This window comes from Marmota marmota, unplaced genomic scaffold (genome assembly GCF_001458135.2).
Source record: "Marmota marmota marmota unplaced genomic scaffold, marMar, whole genome shotgun sequence".
Taxonomy (NCBI): Eukaryota; Metazoa; Chordata; class Mammalia; order Rodentia; family Sciuridae; genus Marmota; species Marmota marmota.
This window is the reverse complement of record NW_026000026.1, coordinates 22,534,384-22,554,313: the sequence shown is the minus strand read 5'-3', so window position 1 is coordinate 22,554,313 and position 19,930 is coordinate 22,534,384. Positions and strand designations below refer to the sequence as shown.

Below are 19,930 nucleotides of genomic sequence, written 5' to 3'. Positions count from 1 at the left end.
TTTTTTTTGGTACTGGGGATTGAACTCAGGGTCACTAGACCACGGAGCCACATCCCCAGCCCTATTTTTTGTATTTTATTTAGAGTTGTTTAGTGCCTTGCTTTTACTGAGAATGGCTTTGAATTCATGATACTCCTGCCTCAGCTTCTTGAGCCACTGGGATTACAGGCATGTGCCACTGCACCCAGCCTTATATTCTTAGTACATATTTTAGTTAATTTGTTGCAACTGTGACTAAAAGACCTGACAAGAATAATTTTAGGAGGAAAGTTTATTTGGGGGCTCATGGTTTCAGAGGTCTCTGTCCACAAATAATTGGCTCTATTCCTCAAGAATGGAGATAAAACTGAACATCATGGCAGAAAGGTGTGGCAAAGAGAAGCGGCTCACATGATGATCAGCAAGGAGACAGAGAGAGACTCTACTCTCCAGATACAAAATATATACTCCAAGGTATGTCCCCTCACCTCCAGCCTCACCTACCTGCCTTCAGTTACCACTCAGTTAATTCCATCAGGGGATAAATTCACTAATTGGGTTAAGGATCTCATTACCCAATCATTCCACCTCTGAATATTCTTGCATGTCTCAAACATAAGCTTCTGGAGGACATCTAATGCCCAAACCATAACAGTACAATAAATATAGAAAACATAAATATTGCAATTCGAAAATAAACTCCAAGGAAAACCTGTTCTAATACTAAGCTCTCCAAAGAAAAGCAGGCTGTCTAAACCAATTAAAAAAAAAAAAAAAAAAAACCCTAAAAGTTAAATAATTTGTCCAAAATCCATGAAGAATCTTCTCCTCTAAAATGCTTCCCAGACAAGACAGTACAGTGAAGAAACACAGGACTAATTTTAGAAGGCTGAGGTTCAAATAATTCAGTTTGTTACCATCCTTTGTAACATTGAGCAAATCATTTCAACTCCCCAAGCCTCACTTCTATATTTGCTTAAATTCCTTGCCACACAGAAGGAAAGATATTGTTGAGATCAAAATAAGAACATCTGGAGGCTGGGGATGTAGCTCAGTGGTAAAGTGCCCACCTCACATGTGTAAGGCACTGGGTTCAATCCTCAGCTCCATACAAAAATAAACATGCTGTATATTTATCTACAACTAAAAAAATATTTAAAAAAGAACATCTGGTCAGGTATGATGGTGCATGCTTCTAAATCCCAGAAACTCAGATGGCTGAGGCAGGAGGACTGCAAGTCAAGGACAGCCTCAGCAATTTAGTGAGACCTTATTTCAAAATAAAAAAGGTATTGTGTCCACCTACAACTAAAAAATAAATGTTAAAAAAAAAAAAAGACCAGGTGTGGTGGCACATGCCTATAATCCCAGCAACTTGGGAGGCTGAGGCAGAAGGATCACAAGTTCAAAGCTAGTTTCAGCAACTTAGCAAGACCATCTCAAAAAAAGGACTGAGGATGTGGCTCAGTGTTAAATGTCCCTAGGTTCAGTCCCCAGTACAAAAAAATAAAAATAAATAAATAAATAAATAAAAAGGGCTGAGGGTGTAGCTCAGTGTAGAGTACCCCTGGGTTCAATTCCCAGCACCACACAAACATATAAAAGAACATCTGGGGGCTGGGGTTGTGGCTCAGCGGCAAAGTGCTCACCTAGCACGTGTGAGGCCCTAGGTTCGATCCTCAGCACCACATAAAAATAAAATAAAGATATTGTGTCCAACTACAACTAAAAATAAATAAATAATTAAAAAAGAACATCTGTCTGAAAGCACTACATAAACATAGAAGACATTAATAATTTTCACCTTATTTGTGGTGTGATAATTCCTACTTTGCTGCACATCTGTTCCAGGAATCTGTTCTGACCCACCACAGGTTCTGGATTGGCTCATCTGGGGCAACTGGGATATAAAAAAACAAATATAAGCAACAATGAACATGCACTTAGAGAGTTAATCTGAGAAAACTGCTTTAAAATAGGACTACAGGTGCTATCCAACCCTGTTTAACATAGTTCCTGGTGATGTGATCACCAAGAGGACCCAAGATCAGCCCCTGAAATGGTGTCTCATACATGGTAGGTGCTCAATAGATACTTAATAAATACTTGAAGAAATAAAAGGATTCAGCCCTGGAAACATGGAATTAAATCTGAGTTAACTTTAGGAAACAGAATTATAGATTATAGACACTTATTTTATATATATATATATATATATATATAAAATATTATACTATTATACTACATATATAATACTAATTATAGATACTTATTGTAATTCTGTTTCCTAAAGTTGACTCAGATTTAGTATCTAAATATCAGCAGCTGTGCAGTACACAGAGGTAAAAACCCCAAAGACATTAAGTTTAAATTTAAAACCTGTTTCAGTCACCTACAAGCTCAGTGGCTATGGGTAACTTACTGAACCTCATTTATTGCAGTGAGGATTAAAGGGGACAATTATATAAAGTGCTTCTCACAAAATAGATATTCAATAAACAGAAATTTGCATCATCACCAACATCATCATCAACATCATTGTTCAGACCATAATTGGTTTCCTTTTATGTTCACACTGCATTTGAAAACAATTTGGTAATTAATAGCTACTATTTATAATTATTATGTGCCATGTACTATGCTAACTGCCATATAAAAATCCTTCTATCCTTCTTTAATCTTCACCACAACTCTACTAGATTGCTGTTTTTATTAAGAACAATACACAGTTTTGGAAACATAAAAGAGAAAACTACATGCAAGAGATCTTCATTGTAGCATTATTTACAAGAGTGAAAACTGAGGGGAAAGTCCAATGAGGAGAGTCAATTAAACTAAGGCACTCAATGGATAATCAGGTAACCACTGCTATTTTTAACAGGCTTTTTAAAGCAGTTTTTAGGTTCACAGCAAAATCCAGCAAGAAGCACAGAGTTCCCACATGCCCTCTTCCCCATAACGCACAAATTCCCCCACTAACAACATGTCACACCAAAGTAGTACATTTCTTAAAATGTACCCTGTCCCATTCTAGCACCCAAAGTCATGGTTACATTAGAAATTATTATTTTTAACACAAAAATGCTAATAATATGGATGAAATTATAGGCAAAACCATAAATGTATATATATGGGTAAATCTAGGAAGCAACACATAGAAAAAGGGTCATTTTGTTACATTAGAATTATGGGTAATAGCTAGGATGTGCCTAGGTGGTAGAGTGCTTGCCTAGTATGCATGGAGCTGTGGGTTCAATCCCCAGTACTGGTGGGAGAAAAAAGAACTGTGACTAAGTTTAGGAATCTAGTTTCCAAACCCTCAGTAAGTTTTATTACCTTTACAATAAAAAAGGGTGGGGAGGGAGCAGGAAGAGAGTTAATCCCTCAACTCTGGTTTATTCCAAGAAGAGATGGGACACATGGAATGAAAATGATTTTCCTCTTTAATCTTAATGAAGGAAAATAGAATTTCTAATTGTGGAACATTACTATTCACATTTCTTTCCAAACAAGGATATTAAAAGATTAGTCAGAATCCTTCTGGTAAGTCCCAGGGACACTTGTGTTTTATTTAATTCCTGAGTATCAAGCAGGCTTTATAAAACAGGGACTAAACAGAACACCTCCCATGACATCACACACATCATTGTAATAGTCCATCTAGAACACAACAGTCCATCTAGAATGCAAAGCATTTAAACCAGTTCAAAGAACACAACCAAGAATAATTTCAATAAGCTGTGCTTCAGACTAATTTCTCTTTCTATTAGGTTGTATAATCTTTCTCTGGCCCACAGCTCTAAGAATAATCAATGGATTTCTTCTCTGGCTGCACCATCACCTACTGTATTTTTGTACCTCCTTTATTAATAAGTAAAAACATTTCACACTATCCTGAACTACTGAAGTATCTATGTACTTAGTACCAAGGACAACATCTAACTGTCCCACACCTATACTTATCTATAAACACACATACTTTTTTGTACTACCCACTCTTGCCTTTGCTCTCTCAAAAAGATTCATTTGACCATTTAAGACCTCAATTTTTTGTTTTAATTGAAAGGACATCAATAAATAACTTTTTAAAAGACAACAGATAACATGAAATACTGAAATGTCACTTTTTTCAAAGAGGCTTTCTCTGAACACCTTATCTAAAAACAGGTTCCTTTCAACCTGTTATTCTCTGTCATAGAATCAGTCTGTTCATTTCCTTGATGGTCTCACTATAATGTATAATTACATATTTATTCATGTGTTTGTTTACTCTCAATCACCACTACCAAAAAATAAACATCAGGGTAAGAACGAGGTATCACTAGAATCAAGTACAGTGCATTACACAAGGGAAACCCTCGAATATGTTGAGTGAATGAATCTTACACCTGGTACACTTTTTTACTTCTGATTATTTCCTTCCTGATCTTATCTACACATTCATCAAATAATATATGCTTCATTCTCCCAACCTCTATTAAATGCCCAGGATATGCTAGTCCTTATGCAGGATTCTGGATACAGACAGAATCCTCATTCTCAAAGGACTCATAATCTTGTAAAGAAGAGGGAAAAAGTTTACCGAATATCACTTTTTAAATTGTCACTCATCACGAAACAAACAAACAAACAAATATAACCCAAGCGTTAGCAAGAACGTAGAGCAACTAGAACTCTCAGACACTGCTGGTGGGAGTGTAAAATGTTAGGTCACTTTGGAAAAATACTTGGCAGTATCTACTTAAACTGAATGTATATACAACCTCTAAGACTCAGCAATTCTCTTTCATTACCAAACAGAAATGTATACATATGTTCACTAAAACATGTGAACAAGAATGATTATAGCAACATTATTCATAAAAGCCCCCAAATTGAAGCAACCCAATTATTCATCAATGAAATAGATAAATAAACTGTGGCATATTCATATAATAAAATACTATACAATGAGAATTAATAAACTATAACTGCAAAAAAACAACATGGATGAATTTCTAGAACAAGTCTGAGAGACAGCAGACAAACAAACTACATACTATATGTATGTAAACAAAGGCAAACTAATCTACAGTATTCAAAATGAAGACTAGTTAACCCTGGTGGAGGCAGTGACTAGAAAGGGATGGAGGCCGTCTGTAGTCCAGGTAATGTTCTTCCTCCATGTGGATGCTGGGTACGTTTACTTTGTAATAATTCACTAAGCTATACGCATATGACTTGTGCCATTTTCTATCACTTATATCTCAATAAAATGTAAAAAAAATGCTTAAAAAGATGTGAAATAAGCAGTGTGAACAATATAAATTTGGAAATGAAAAAGAATAACCTGGAGTCATTCTAGAAAAGGACAAGATAAAGAAGAAAAAATGAGGAAGCCTGGCGCAGTGGAAAGAGAATACAGAGTCAGAGATTTAGACTGAAGCTCCACTTCTGTCCGTCTTTTAAAAACAAATGAAACAACATAAAAGGGGTGTGCAAACTACATCACATAACAAAAGTAAAGACCTGTTCTAGACATCTACAGTGATAAACTCTTTTGCAGTTGGCCCCTGGTTAAAAGGAACGTAAGATCTCATCTGTTTTTAACTGCTTTAGTACTGGAAATTGAACACGAGGCACTTTACCACTGAGCTACATCCCCAGCCCTTCTATTTTTTATTTTGAGACAGGATCTTCTAAGTTGCTTAGAGCCTTGCTGAGGCTGGCCTCAAACTTCTGATCCTCCAGCTTTAGCCTCCTGAGTCGCTGGAATTACAGATGTGGGCCACCACACCCAGCTAAAATTTCACCCTTATTTTTGCTTTCAAAAGAGTTCTTGGAGCTGGAATTATAGCTCAGTGGTAGAGCGCTTGCCTAGCATGTATGAGGCACTGTGTTCAATCCTCAGCACCACAGAAAAATAAATAAAGATGTTGTGTCTATATACAACAAAAAACATAATTTAAAAAAAAAAGGAGTTCTGAAAATCAAGAGACTTCTTTGATGAGAGACAGAGAAAGAAAAACAGACTGAAGCAATTCTTAAATGCCATAGAGGTGTGTGTGTCTTATAATTTAGCAAAACTATAAGATCCACCAGGGCACAGGTCATCTTACACCTCTTTTATTTTCTGTCCCAAAGCTCAACACTATTCTGGGCATGTAGTCAGTATTCAATAAAAACTAGGTGGATTTTTCTTCTATTTTTTTTTTCAAAGAGAGGGATAACCTGGAGAAGGTCCAAAAAAGAACCACAGGAATGATCAAAGGGATGAATAAAAGGTCCTAGTGGAAGGTTAAAATGAATTGAGTCTGTTTAGCTTGGAGAAAAGGCAACTAAAGAATTAAAGAGTAACTTAGAATAACACTTGAGCTGGAAGAAATCTCAGTGATCTTCTAGGCTAACCTTTTTTCACTTCACAGATGAGGAAACTAAAACCAAGGGAGAGGTTACAACTTGGTAAAGGTAGTTTTAGGACAACAACAACAAAAAAAAATTGAGGTTCATTTCATACCTAAAGAGAAAACTCACACAAGTAACATGAAAATGCAGAGCAATAAAACTTGCAATTATAACCTACTGAAGCTCTTCTCTCCTATGTGCCCAGAACCTTCATGTCTTACTTATTTCATAACAACTTTGTTCAGCTAATACTATTTCTTACCCATTTTAAAAATTAGGACACTAAATACAGTTCATTAAGGATTGCTATGTTCTGTCCCTTCTAATAAGCTGCCTTAAAAAACCTGAGTACAGTTCAACAACACAGGTTCAGGCACATTTAACAACCAGATAATTTTATTGAAGAATAAAATTTAGAAATACCATTCTCCATTAAAAGGAACCAAGGTTCCTTGAAGAAATGATTGAATCTAGAGTTAGAATAAGGAAAATATAACCTAAAACATCTTGTGGTACAAGGAAATAAGGAAGCATTCAAAAAAGATGAGGGCATGGGGAAAGAAAATTGAAGGTGTTCTCATTAGCCAATATTGTGACAAATGGATCAATAAAACAACTAATTAGAAAATGGATTATAAATCATGGAAGAAAATAAACATTCATGAGTTCATACTGACATAAATAATTGAGTAAGTAAATAAGTAGGGAAGAACTGACAGACCTTTTGTAAGGTCTTCCTTACAAAAGACCTCTAGTTAATAAATGTAAGAATGATGGAAATAGAAAATACTAGGCAAACACCACAGTAATAACTGTTGTAATCAGAAACCATCAATAGAGCAATCATATATAGCTAGGCACAGTGGCACATAACAAAAGTTCCTTAACAAATTAGAGGCCAGTCTGGGCAGCTCAGTAAAACCTTCTCTCAAAATAACAGCTGGGAACCTAGCTCAGTGGTAGAGTGCCTCTGGGTTTAATCCCCAACAGCAAACAAACAAACAAATAAAAAATTATCATATTATCATATAATCCAGCTAACTCAGCAATCCAATCTGGACATACATCCAAAAGAATTCAAAAGATCTCACTATATTATAGTTCACTATAGCGGGTTTTGTTTGAGGTACTAGATATTGAACCCAGGGTGCTCCTCCACTGAGCTGCATTCCCAGCTCTTTTTTCATTTTTTATTTTGAGACAGGTCTCACACTAAGTTGCTCAGTCTGGCCTTGAACTTTCACTCCTCCTGCCTCAATCTGCAGAGTAGCTAGAATTACAGGTATGCTCCATCATGCCCAGCTCACTATAGCACTACTATGAGATGGAAGAAACCCAAATGCTCACTGACCCAAATGGATTAAAAAATGTGATATATATGCAATGGAATATTATGCAGCCTTTAAAAGCAAAAAATAAATCCTGTCACATGCTACAACATGGTTGAACCATAAAGACATTATACTAAGTGAGGTAAGCCAGTCTCAAAAAGTCACATACAATTCCACTTATGAGGTACCTAGAGTAATGGAACACCCTATTAAACATAAGAAAAAATAGGGGCTAGGGATATGGCTCAGTGGTAGAGTACTTGCCCAGTATCATGAGGCTTGGGTTAGATCTCCAGCACCAAAAAATAAATAAAAATAAAAATAAAAAATGTGTGTATTTAAGCTTATGATGGCAAAGGAGAATAATTTTAATATCAAATAAAGGCTATCTAAATAACATGCATAAAATCTGCTCTAATAAGTGAAAAGCTGGAATATAAAACTTTGTGGATATTTGTTAAGGAACTTAAGGGGAAAAAATTAGTATATACACACAAACAAAGGCAGGAAAAAAACCACTGGAGATCAAAATACCAATGTTTTCAGACGTGAAGTCATAGGTGACTTTTATTCACTTTATTACTAAAGTATTTGTATGAATAACAAAAATAAGGAGAAATAAAGCCGTTCATAATATGTCCAATATTAACTATATTATAATGAATCACGTAGTCAATAGTAAACTAAGGCCTCGAAAAATTGTTTTTTGGATTTTACATTCATAAAAAGGAAAAAGAAGAAGAACATTTCATACCCCAAATAAAAGCAGCATAAAGTATTCGAAAAGAAACTGAAAAAAGTTAACTCTATGATGAATATCTGGAAAAGCTCCCCAACAGTAAAAATCATCGGACTGTAACGTGGTATCCTAGGCTAAGTTCCATTGCTGGGATATTTAGAAGCAACGCCCAAGACACCATACTCCAGGAATCAGTCCTGAGCTTGCACAGAGAGACCCAGAGCGGTCTCATGAGGTTTTTCCATCACACAATTTGGTTAGCTAATCTATAAATACATGACATTTGCACATAAACACTAGGTTTTCATATCCAGCAAAGAAACAACAAACCTTACCTGGGAAGTGCCAGACAGAGCCCGGCTCCACTGTCCTTGGGTAGGAGACACTGGTAGCAATCGGCTGCATACTGGAATCCACTGGGAGATGCTAGTCTGGTTCCTCTAGGAAAAAAAAAACATTGTCAGGAACCTATATCAGACTCCATATGTAGAAGGCACAGTGTACCTGAGATATTGTGATCTACTAAGAAATTTGTATTTGGTCTTCATCTCTAATTCCTGGCATAGAGTTCCTAAAACCCTTAAAATTTCTGAGTCATAGAAGGAAGTTTTGTGTTTATAATAAGCCCCTTTCAACTTTACCTGAGTTAACATTAATGAGATGACCCTTAGAAGATGAGAGGCTGGTTGACAAAAGAATGAACCGCATAAGTAGAGGGCTAGAACTTTCACTCCAACATTTAAACCTTCCAATAACCACCCAGTTACCTAGGTTTATTGTTTTTACTCCATACTGTATACTACGTACCCAGAAAAGGAAGAAGATATGTATAGAATAAGCAACTTCCCATTGTCACATGGTTAATAAACAGCAGGTTTAGGATTAGAACCCAGGCAACCCAACTCCAGAATCCATGCTCACATGAAAAGGTAAAGGGATTATCTCCAAGGTCCCTTCTAGCTTTAACACTAGCCATAGGTAAGTTTTGTAGTTGTTTTGTTTGTTTTGCTTTGTTTTATGGTACCAAAGATTGAACCCAGGGGCGATTAACTATTGAGCCACATCCCCAGCCTTTCTTATACTTTAAGACAGGGCCTCGCTAAATTACTGAGGCTGTCCTTGAACTTAAAATCCTCCTGCCTCAGCCTCCCAAGCCACTGGGATCATAGGCATGCATCACCATGCCTAGCTAGGTAGAGAACTGATTAAAATAGCGAACTGTGGAAAAAGCCAAGCACTTGGAATCAGAAAGCAATGGGATGCTTCTTGGTTCCTCTGTTCACAAGCTACATATTAGTTAACAGCCTATGTGGGGCTTGGTTATCTTTTCTGTAAAATGAAGATTAAATCCCTATTTCTCATGATTAAAAAAAAAAACTAACAAATGTAGCATGCAGTATGTTCAATATTAAGTATTAAGCTAAATCTGATCTCCACTTTCCTGGGGTAGGGGTGGGATGGAGAAAGGCATTAGAATTTTAAACACTCAGATGCTATCTAAAGTGTCTCACAGTTCTAAAATCGTAATTAACTGTTCCTTTCTACAAGAACATTTGTAAAAGCACTATGATAATCAAACAATACACACCCAGGCATTATTATCATTATGAATATTTTTTACTGAATTATATAGGCTTCCCTTTACCCCGCAAACTGTCATAGCAGCAAGAACCATTTTCTTAAAATATTATTTTTAACATAGCATACTGAATCCCTGTTCCTGGGGGAAAGACAGTATTAGATCCCTATAAGCCTCTGGTTACAAAATTTTTATCAACTAGATAACTTTGTTTTATGTGTGCCCAGCTTAACAGTCATCAGCACTAATCTCACAGCCAATGGCACTACAACTCACCCCTGAACAAAACTTAGATATCTGACACTTGTAAAGGACACCACAGCCTTCTAATACTTGGCCATGCTAGACAACATTCCAGCATTACATTTGGGGGCATTTTAAACAAATATATCACCAACAAAGCACAAAATGTGAAAAACATTGTACTACACAGACCACTAAAAGGATACTTTTTACAGTTTCAAAGTTGAAATAAGAGGGCAGAGTGTTGCCTTGTTTGACTTCAGCTGGGAACAGTGTATACTGGTGGCTCAAATTTCTCACCCTGTACATGTCTGCAAATGACTAAAAGTACTTGAATTATTGATTTTGTTATTACAAATAAAATTTAGCAACCAGCTAATAATTAACAAATACAGAATACATGAATAAAGACTGATTATAATCACCATATTTACTAAATAATCCCCCTGTGATACCTACATTCTGAATGCCATGGTTACTATATCAATTCCATAGTCCAAACACAGAAACTACTGTAACAAACTCCTACAGGTTACAATGTACTTTCATTCTGAAGCAGCAGAGAATCTCTAACCCACTCTTTGAAAAACTATTGAGCTGGGGATGCAGTTCAGTGGTACAGCACTTACCTACTATGTACCTACTATCCAAAGGCCCCGGGTTCCATCCCCAGCACCATTTAAAAAAAAAAAAAAAAGAATTATTACTGAACACACAGCCTTCTCCCACTTTGTTGAGTTTGCCCAATATAAGTTTTCAGAAGATTGACTACATAAAGGAAGGATGATCAAAACAACAAATACATTAAGGGGGAGGGTCAGGTTTCTATGAGAGAAAGGAGTTAATAAATATGGCAAGGAAGAAGGGTAGAATAACCCCTGTGATGGTAGATTGAATTGGATATAGAGTAATTGGTGTGTTTAATATATGGACATATAATAAAGAAATGCATACATGTTCATGTATATTATTTCCTACCTATGTCCTGATAGGGCCTAGAAGCAATGACACCCCAATAGCAATGAACACACACATCCAGATTTGCTTTCTAAATAGCAATATCTACTAGAAGGATCTAGGCTACTCGGGAAAGTCAACTCCAGAATGGGGCTGATGCTCCTCAAAGCCTTGTTCTCAAAGAACGCATATTATTTGATCAGCCTGACCATCCCTTCCCCTTTACTCAGCCTTCTCTTAGTACAGATCTTCATCATTTAGGATTACTTAAATGGCTTCAGACCAACTTGAGGACTCTAATCTCAGCCCCCTCTGATTGACCCATCTACAACTGCTGCAGGAATCTATTAAAAGAAAAATCTAGTAGTGGGAATGAGTATTTATTATGTACACAGCCTATAATCCCAGTGACTCCAGAGGCTGAACCAGCAAGATCACAAGTTCAAGGCCAGCCTGAGCAACTTAGTGAAATCTTGTCTCAAAATAAAAACTGGAAAAAAAAAAAAAAGGCTGGAATGTAGCTCTATGGTATAGTGTCCTGGGGGTTCAATCCTCAGTGCTGGGGAGAAGAAAAAATAAACACAAGTCTTTCCCTGATCACTTATGGATGTGGAGGAAAAGGAACAACAAACAGGAGAAACTTACTGCAAAGAACCACAGAGAAACTTGGGAGTGATGGATATGTTCATTACTTTTAGGGTAGTGACAGCTTTTCAGGTATCAAAACTGTGTCAAAACTTATCAAATTGTACAATTAAATAGTGTAATTTATTGTGTTGTTTATTCCTCAATTTAGAAAAATTAGGGAAAAAAATAAGCGAATTAAAAAAACATTAAAAAAAAAAGGTAAAAACTTGCTTAAAATACTTCAAAGGCTACCCTCTGCCTTCAGAATAAAATTCATGACACCCTAAAGCATGACACTCAAGGTCTCTTCCATTTCTCTGAGTGCTCCTAAGTCCAGTCAAACAGATTTAGTTATAGCTCCTTGATTGTCTAACATTAAAATAAACTAATTCTTTTTCTCTATGGCTTTTTCCCATATCTCAGTATCTCACTTACTTCAAGCATCTCCTCCCTGTCTTCAAGTGCCCTTCTATTCTGCTCCCATCTATCTGTATCTGGTATAAACTTCTAATATCGCTTTCCAAGTATTCTATTAGTAGTTTTCTCTCTCTCCTATTGGATTATAAACTTGAATTGTTTGGATTTTTCATGCAGTGCTTTGTGTAGTTCCTAAAATGTAGTAAACACCCAAAACAGTTGCTGAGTTTAAAAGGGAAGGAATCATTTAAACATAGCAATTGATTGTCTAATCAACCCTAGCAACCTTACTGATTAAGAAAATCTGAGGATTAGAGAACTTGCTCAAGGTCACATCCACCATAAGTAGTTACTTTCAACTAATCCTCGGGAATTTTCATTGCTTTATCACATATCATGTTACAAGAAGACCTTGAGGGCTTGGGTTGTGGCTCAGAGGTAGAGTGCTTGCCTAGCATGTGTGAGGCACTGGTTTCAATCCTCAGCACCACATAAAAATAAAATAAAGATATTATGTCCACCTATAACTAAAAAGTAAATATTAAAAAAAAAGAAGAAGACCTTATAGCTAGGTACTGGAGGCTGAGGCAGGAGGATCACAAGTTCAAAGTCAGTCTCAGCAGATTAGCAAGGTATTTAGCAACTCAGTGAGACCCTGTCTCTAAATAAAATATAAAAAAAGAGCTGGGAATGTGGCTCAGTGGTTAAGAACCCCTGGATTCAATCCCTGGTACCAGGAAAAAAAAAAAAATGGAGACCTTAGAAAAAACAGGTTCAATGGTAGCACACCCAATGATGCATATGATTCCAGCCACTAAGAAGGCTGAGGCAAGAGGACTGAAAATTCAAGGTTAGCTTGGAAAACTTAGTGAGACCCTGTCTCAAAAATAAAAATTTTAAACGGGGGGGGGGGGGCGGGGGCATGGTGGCCGGTGCCTTTGATCCCAGCAACTAGGTGGCTGGGAGGGGGTTGAGGAAGGAAAATGGCAAGTTCAAGGACAGCCTAAGCAACTCAGTGAGACCCTTTCTCATAATATAAAGAACTAGGGATATGGCTGAGTGACTAAGTACCCCTAGATTAAATCCCCAAAACCAAAAAAATAAACAAAAATAAAATTTAAGATGCAGCTGGGGATATAGCTCATTTGGTAGAGTGCTTGCCTTGCATACACAAGGCCCTGGGTTCAATCCCCAGCACCACAAAAATATAAATAAATAAATAAATTTATTAATTAATTAAAAAGAAAAGTCTCCTATTATTTTTTAAAAAATGGGGGGGCGGGGGTTGCTGGGGATGTAGCTCAACAATAGTACCACACAGGGTTCAATCCCCAGTACCAAGAAGAAGGCGGCAGGGAGGAAGAGACCATCTCAGGGAATCAAACGATAAAGTGAAAGGGATTTTCCTTTTCTTTTTTTTTTTTTAATATTTATTTTTTTAAGTGTAGATGGACACAACACAACACCTTTATTTTTATGTGGTGCTGAGGATCAAACCCGGGTCCTGCCCGTGCTAGGCGAGTGCTCTACCACTGAGCCACAATCCCAGCCCCAGATTTTCCTTTTCTAAACTTGCACTCACTATATCAAAAAGATAATTAACCCAGGGCTGGGGATGTGGCTCAAGCGGTAGGGCGCTCGCCTGGCATGCGTGCGGCCCGGGTTTGATCCTCAGCACCACAGACAAACAAAGATGTTGTGTCTGCCAAAAACTACAAAATAAATATTAAAAAATTCTCTCTCTCTCTCAATAAAAAAAAAAAAAAAAAAGATAATTAACCTGGGCATGGTGGTACACACACCTGCAATCCCAGCAATTCAGGAGGCTGAGGTAGGAGGATCACAATTTCAAGACCAGACTCAGCAATTCAGCAAGACCTTGTCTCAAAATTTTTAAAAAGGAAGGCTGGAGATGTAGCTCAGTGGTAGAGCACCCCTGGATTCAATCCCCAGTACCAAAAAAAACAAAATAATAAGAAGAAGAAGAAGAAGAAGAGAAGAAACGGGGGAGGGGGAGGAAAAGATGAGTCTAATAGAGGGGAGGTGAAGAGGTGGTTTCTATGGATGCTACCATCTAAAAAGTAGTATGCTCAGGGACAAGACTATGTAAGAGGCTGGGGGGCAGTAGCTCAGCAGCAAGACTTGCCTAGCATGCATAAGGCACTGGGTTCAATCCTCAGCACCACATAAAAAATAAACAAATAAAATAAAGGCATTCTATCTATCTACAGCTACAAGAAAAATAAAAAGATTTTTTTAAAAGAATATATAGGATAGCTGGGGCAGCCACTAACTTCCAAGACAAATCAAGGTGTTCAACTCATCTTGATTGCCTAATAAACTTTTCATCTTTTTCCCCCAAATATCCATCTTAAAAACCAAATAATTAATCAGGTGCAGTGGTGCATGCCTGTAATCCCAGTGGCTTGGTAGGCTGAGACAGGAGAATCGCCAGTTCAAAGTCAGCCTCAGCACTGGCAAGGCGCTAAGCAACTCAATGAGACCCTGTCTCTAAATACAAAATAGGGCTGGGGATGTGGCCCCCTGAGTTCAATCCCCAGTGCAAAAACAAAACAAATAATTTAGAGCTGGGGGTGTAGCTCAGGGGTAGAGCACTTGCCCAGCATGTGCTAAACATTGGAGTCAATTCACAAGACTACCAAAAGTAAATAAATAATTTAGAACATACTAGCTGCCATTTCCGCAGATGTCCTCAGATCTGAATCAATTCCTTTTTTGGCATCAACAATTAATTCACCAAATAAATCTTCCTATAAGTTACAGGAACTATTCCTCAAATATTCACTGAGCTGCTGCTGTATAAGGGTATAGCACTTTGTTAGGCTGGCAAGAAATTTTAGATGCAAAATTGCAGTCATATATTGTAAGCCATATATTAAAATATTAAAACTGCAAGTGTAAAATAACAATTCAAAAGATAGCCAGAGGCAGGAATAGGCGATGTCTGTTATGAAAGACAGTGTGCTTGACCCAGTTTTTTAAAGACTTTCTAAAATTAACTGTCCCATTCCTCTACAATTAGGAATTAAACTCTGTATCCTGGAAACTTTTTTTTTTGTTTGTTTTTTGTTTTTGTTTTTCTGCTGCCACTTTCTTCCACCCTTAATTTCTAAATGTCAGAGTATGCTAGAGTGAATCTCAAGAGGATTGGAAATAAGTCTCAAAAGGTGCGGTAGCTTCCCATATAGGTACCAAAGAGCTTAACAGTCTTGAGCTGGGGTTATGGCGCAGTGATAGAGCTCTTACCAAACATGTGTGAGGCACTGGATTCGATTCTCAACACCTCTTGTAAATAAATAAATAAAGATCCATCAACAATTAATAAAAATATTTTTTAAAAAACGAGTTTAGTAGTCTTTACTTCATTCACTCATGCAAAAAAGTCTCTATTGTATGTGCCAGACACTATGCTAAGCAAAGTGAAAACGACAGATATGGCCCGGGTTTTCGTGCAGCTTTCAACCTCAAAATCTTCAGTCAACTTTATACTTAAGAATTGATTAGGGTCTCTTAAAAAAAAAAAAAAAAACTCAGAGAACCTCGGAATCTAAAAGGACTGTAAAGAGACAAGTGTCCATTTTTCACATGGGGACTTTTGAGCCCGAAAGTGTTTTGCCAAGGTCACACTTGAGCATCTGTGACAGGGACTAGAACTCAGGTCTTCCGCAACTCTAGTCAGTGCCCCTGGGCGCTCCTCTCCCTGAGTGGAAGTGGTGCCCGAGGAAAAGCAAACCTCCTCAAATAAAGGTCCACCGTCACTCTCCCCCTCCTTGAAAGAGGGAAAAGCGCAGCCCAAACCAGGGGTAGGGAGAAGTGGAGAGCTGCCTCAGTTTCCCCGCGGAAAGGCGGCCACGCAGCCACGCTACAGCACAGGCTCCCCTCGTGCACGTCCTTCCCCCTCCTCCCGCCCCGCCCCGCCCTCCCGGATTCCAAGCCGGAGACCCGGCAGGCCACCACAGAAAACTGCTCCTGCACTCACAAGGACTCGCACCAGCAACGCCATGTTCCTCAACAACCATTTCCGGGTGAAGGGTGGCCTTCCGGAATCCCCGCTGCCACCACCACTCCACTACAGTTCAGGGTTTTTTTTTTTACGGGAGGGAGGCAGGCAGCCGCGGCGCAGGCGCACAGGGGCGACGCTCGCGCTTGCTTCTACCCCGTGGCTGTGCACGTGGCTGTCGGGCCCAGCGCGCGCCGCCGCCTCGGGTCTCTCCTTTCTCGGTTCCACGTCACAGTGGCTCAAGCCCTCCCCCACGCCGCCTCATGGACCCCGGCTTTTCGCAGCCCTCTCCTCCACCAGCTCCCCAGCCTCACGCCTCAGCAACCCCGGGCCAGAGCCATTCCCCTCCAGACTGAGTCACCAGCAGGAGCTCTCCCTTTCCATGGGGACGGGACAGAACAGGACATTGATTGGGGCTGGGGTTGCAGCTCGGTGGTAGAGCGCTTGGCTAGCACGTGTGAGGCACTGGGCATTGGCTTCCTGGATTTCCTAACTGATAAGGGAGGTTTAGGAAAGTCTTGTCAAAAATAGAAACTGTGGGTAAGTGCTATGGAGGAAAAAATAAACTGAGGAAGTGACATATAAGATAATATCTAAAGGACAAGGAAGAAGCTGGTCAAAGGAACTGACAAGGGTCCTGAGGAGGTCGCCCAGAAGGAGGTGGACCTCAACTGAGACCTGGAGAGTCCTTGATGTCGTCGCAAAGAAGGAATTTGAGGACAGGTCAAAATGAGGCACAGAATGAATTTATTGATGTTTTGAAATATGCATACAATATGGAATGTCTATTAACTTATGTATTACCTAACATTTTTTTGTGGTGAAAACACTTAAAATCTACTTTCTAAGTGATTTTCAAGAATATGATATACTGTTATTCTCTATAATCACCATGTTGTTCAGTAGATCTCTTGAACTTGTGTGTGTGTGTGTGTGTGTGTGTGTGTGTGGTATTGGCAATTGAATCCAGGGGGTGATCTACCACTGAACTACTCTCCCAGTCCTTTTTTTTTTTTTTTAAATAAGGTCCTGCTGAGTTACTAAGGCTGGCCTTGAACTTGCAATCTTCCTGCCTCAGCCTCTATGCCCTACTTAGCTGTCTTGAACTTTCTTTCTATCTAACTAGAATTTTGAATCCTTTGACCAGTATCTATCTCCCCAACATAAACACTTTTATATGCCTGCTGGTCATTTGTATTCTTCTCTATGAGCTGTCTATTTTCAAAAATCCTTGGTAACCACCATTCTACTCTCCACTTCTATGAGTCAACTTTATTTTAGACTTCACATATAAGTGAGATCATTTTGTATTTGCCTTTCTGTGCCTGGCTTATTTCTCTTAATAAAAAATCTTCCTGGTTGTAGCGAGGGGGCAAAATTGTGACATATGCAGTCAAGGGGAGAAATAAAGAATGTCCACGCGCTTCCACTGATCTCCTTAATGCTAGGCACTGCAATAGACATAATCAATTCACAGCAAACAAGTCTAGATTAATTCTAGGCATTGCAAAACACACTTAATCATGACAGGCTAATGACAGACATTCCCTCTGCACACTTAGTTCAAAAGTCTCAAGCCTTAGGCTTTATGTCCAGCAGATGCACACTCACTTAGACCGGGGTGATCAGGTCCAGAACCAAGGCAGGCTTTTCCTGGCATGGAGTGGATGACCAGTTGAGGAGAGGGTCATAGGGAGAAGTTGCGGCTCTCACCAGGGTCCAGAAGAGGCCGTAGAGTTTGAGAGTGGTGAGGATCATGCAGAGGATCAGGAAGGATGACAAGTGATGGGATGTCAGGTCCTCATCAAGCTCTCCAGCTCCAGGGCATCCTTGTTTCTGCTGGCTGAATCCCTGTTCATTTGCTCTATTATACTTAATTTGGGGACTTTTGACCTCCCTTTTAATTCTTATCAGCCACCCCTATTGAATTATTTGAGTTCCTTATATATTTTGGATATTAATCCCTCATCAGATGTATAGTTTGAGAATATTTACTTACATTCCATGGGTAGTTTCTTTTTTTATATAATTTTTTAATATTTATTTTTTAGTTTTCGGCGGACACAACATCTTTGTTTGTATGTGGTGCTGAGGATCGAACCCGGGCTGCATGCATGCCAGGCGAGCACGCTACCGCTTGAGCCACATCCCCAGCCCTTTGGGTAGTTTCTTTATTCTGATTTTTTTTTCCTTTTCTGTGAAAAAGTGTTTTAGATAAGCCAGGTGCAGTGTTGCTTGCCTGTAATCCCAGTGACTCAGGAGGCTGAGGCAGGAGGATCACTACTTCAAAGACAGCCTCAGCAACTTAGCAAGACTGTCTCAAATAGAAAAAATAAATGTCATGGAGATTTCCCCTTCTAAAGTTTCGGCTTTGATATTTATGTCTTGTCTAACATGGTACAGTTCATGTTAGATAAGCACTGTATCATTGTGAGTTGATTTTTGTATGTGGTGTGAGATAAGGGTCTAATTTCATTCTTCTGCTTGTGGATATCCCATTGTCCCAACACCATTTATTGAAGTAACTGTTCTTTCCCCATTTTGTGTTCTTGGCATCCCTATTAAAGATCACTTGACAGGGAGTGGGGCATGTAGTTCAATGGTAGCGCCTTTACCTAGCATGCGCAAGCCTTAGTTTCAATTCCCAGCACCTCAAAAAAAAGAAAGAAAGAAAGAAAAGAAAAGAAGCCATCCATGGTGGTATATGCCATAGTCCCAGCTACTCAGGAGACTGAAGCAGGAGGATGATTTAAGCCCACAAGTTTAAGACCATCCTGGGCAGCATGGCAAGATCCCATCTCAGTTGACTATAAAAATATGGATTTATTTCTGGGGTCTCTATTCCATTCTCTCTATTGGTCTAAGTGTCTAAACACATGCAAATATTGGGAGGTTAGAGAGGGAAGGAAGATTCTAAGAATCCTGAGGTGAGAAATGTTTTTTATTTTTAGTGCATAAAATTGTTTTTGTTTTTTGTTTTTTTGTGGTTTTTTTTTTAAAAGAGAGAGAGAGAGAGAGATCATTAATATTTATTTATTTATTTTTAGTTTCCAGCGGACACAACATCTTTGTTTGTATGTGGTGTTGAGGATCGAACCCAGGCCGCATGCATGCCAGGCGAACATGCTACCGCTTGAGCCACATCCCCAGACCTTGTTTTTGTTTTTATACAAAATATAAAGATGTTGCCCATTAATCTTCCATTTGAAGGATTTTATAAGCCTAAATGAAAATACTTTCTATACACAATGGGTAACTTGCATGTACAATATTAGAAACCAATGATGTAGTGCTTCTATACATAAATTAGGACAACTTTCACTGCATATTAAAAGAGGAATAAAAGAAGCATTCTAGTTAATCAAATTAAAGAAGCAAAGTGACACAAAAACTTCTTTATTTTATCAGTTTTTTTCATTGCTATAGTGAAATACCTGAAGCAAACTAACTTGGGTAAAGAAAATAGGTATATTTAGCTCCTGTTTTTGGAAGCTCAAGGACATGGTGCTAGGAGGCATTGACTCAGTTCTAATGAGGGCCCTCTTGGCTGTGTCACATCAAAGTGATGGCAAAGACAGGAACACATGCAGGATCAAGTGTGGATACAAGCAATCACATTGCCAAAGGGAAGCCAGAGAAAGCCAGGAGGGAAC

The 19,930-nt window shown here is 38.5% G+C and overlaps 1 protein-coding gene across 2 annotated transcripts in view; it reads right to left on the bottom strand.

The window, feature by feature from the left end:
• The window catches only part of LOC107138635 (ubiquinol-cytochrome-c reductase complex assembly factor 1), a 94,088-nt gene extending 77,680 nt beyond the window's left edge, over positions 1–16,408 (bottom strand). The window contains exons 1-3 of one of the 2 annotated variants that reach the window (XM_048811068.1): positions 16,257–16,408; positions 8,769–8,873; positions 1,784–1,879 (exon numbers count right to left, since the gene is read on the bottom strand). In XM_048811068.1, the coding sequence (XP_048667025.1) occupies positions 1,784–1,879; positions 8,769–8,873; positions 16,257–16,280 (225 nt within the window). In that variant the 5' untranslated portion in view covers positions 16,281–16,408. The remainder of the gene's footprint in view (positions 1–1,783; positions 1,880–8,768; positions 8,874–16,256) is intronic. The other variant, XM_015481303.2, reaches the window with a different exon arrangement.
• Between the last annotated feature and the right edge of the window lie 3,522 nt (positions 16,409–19,930).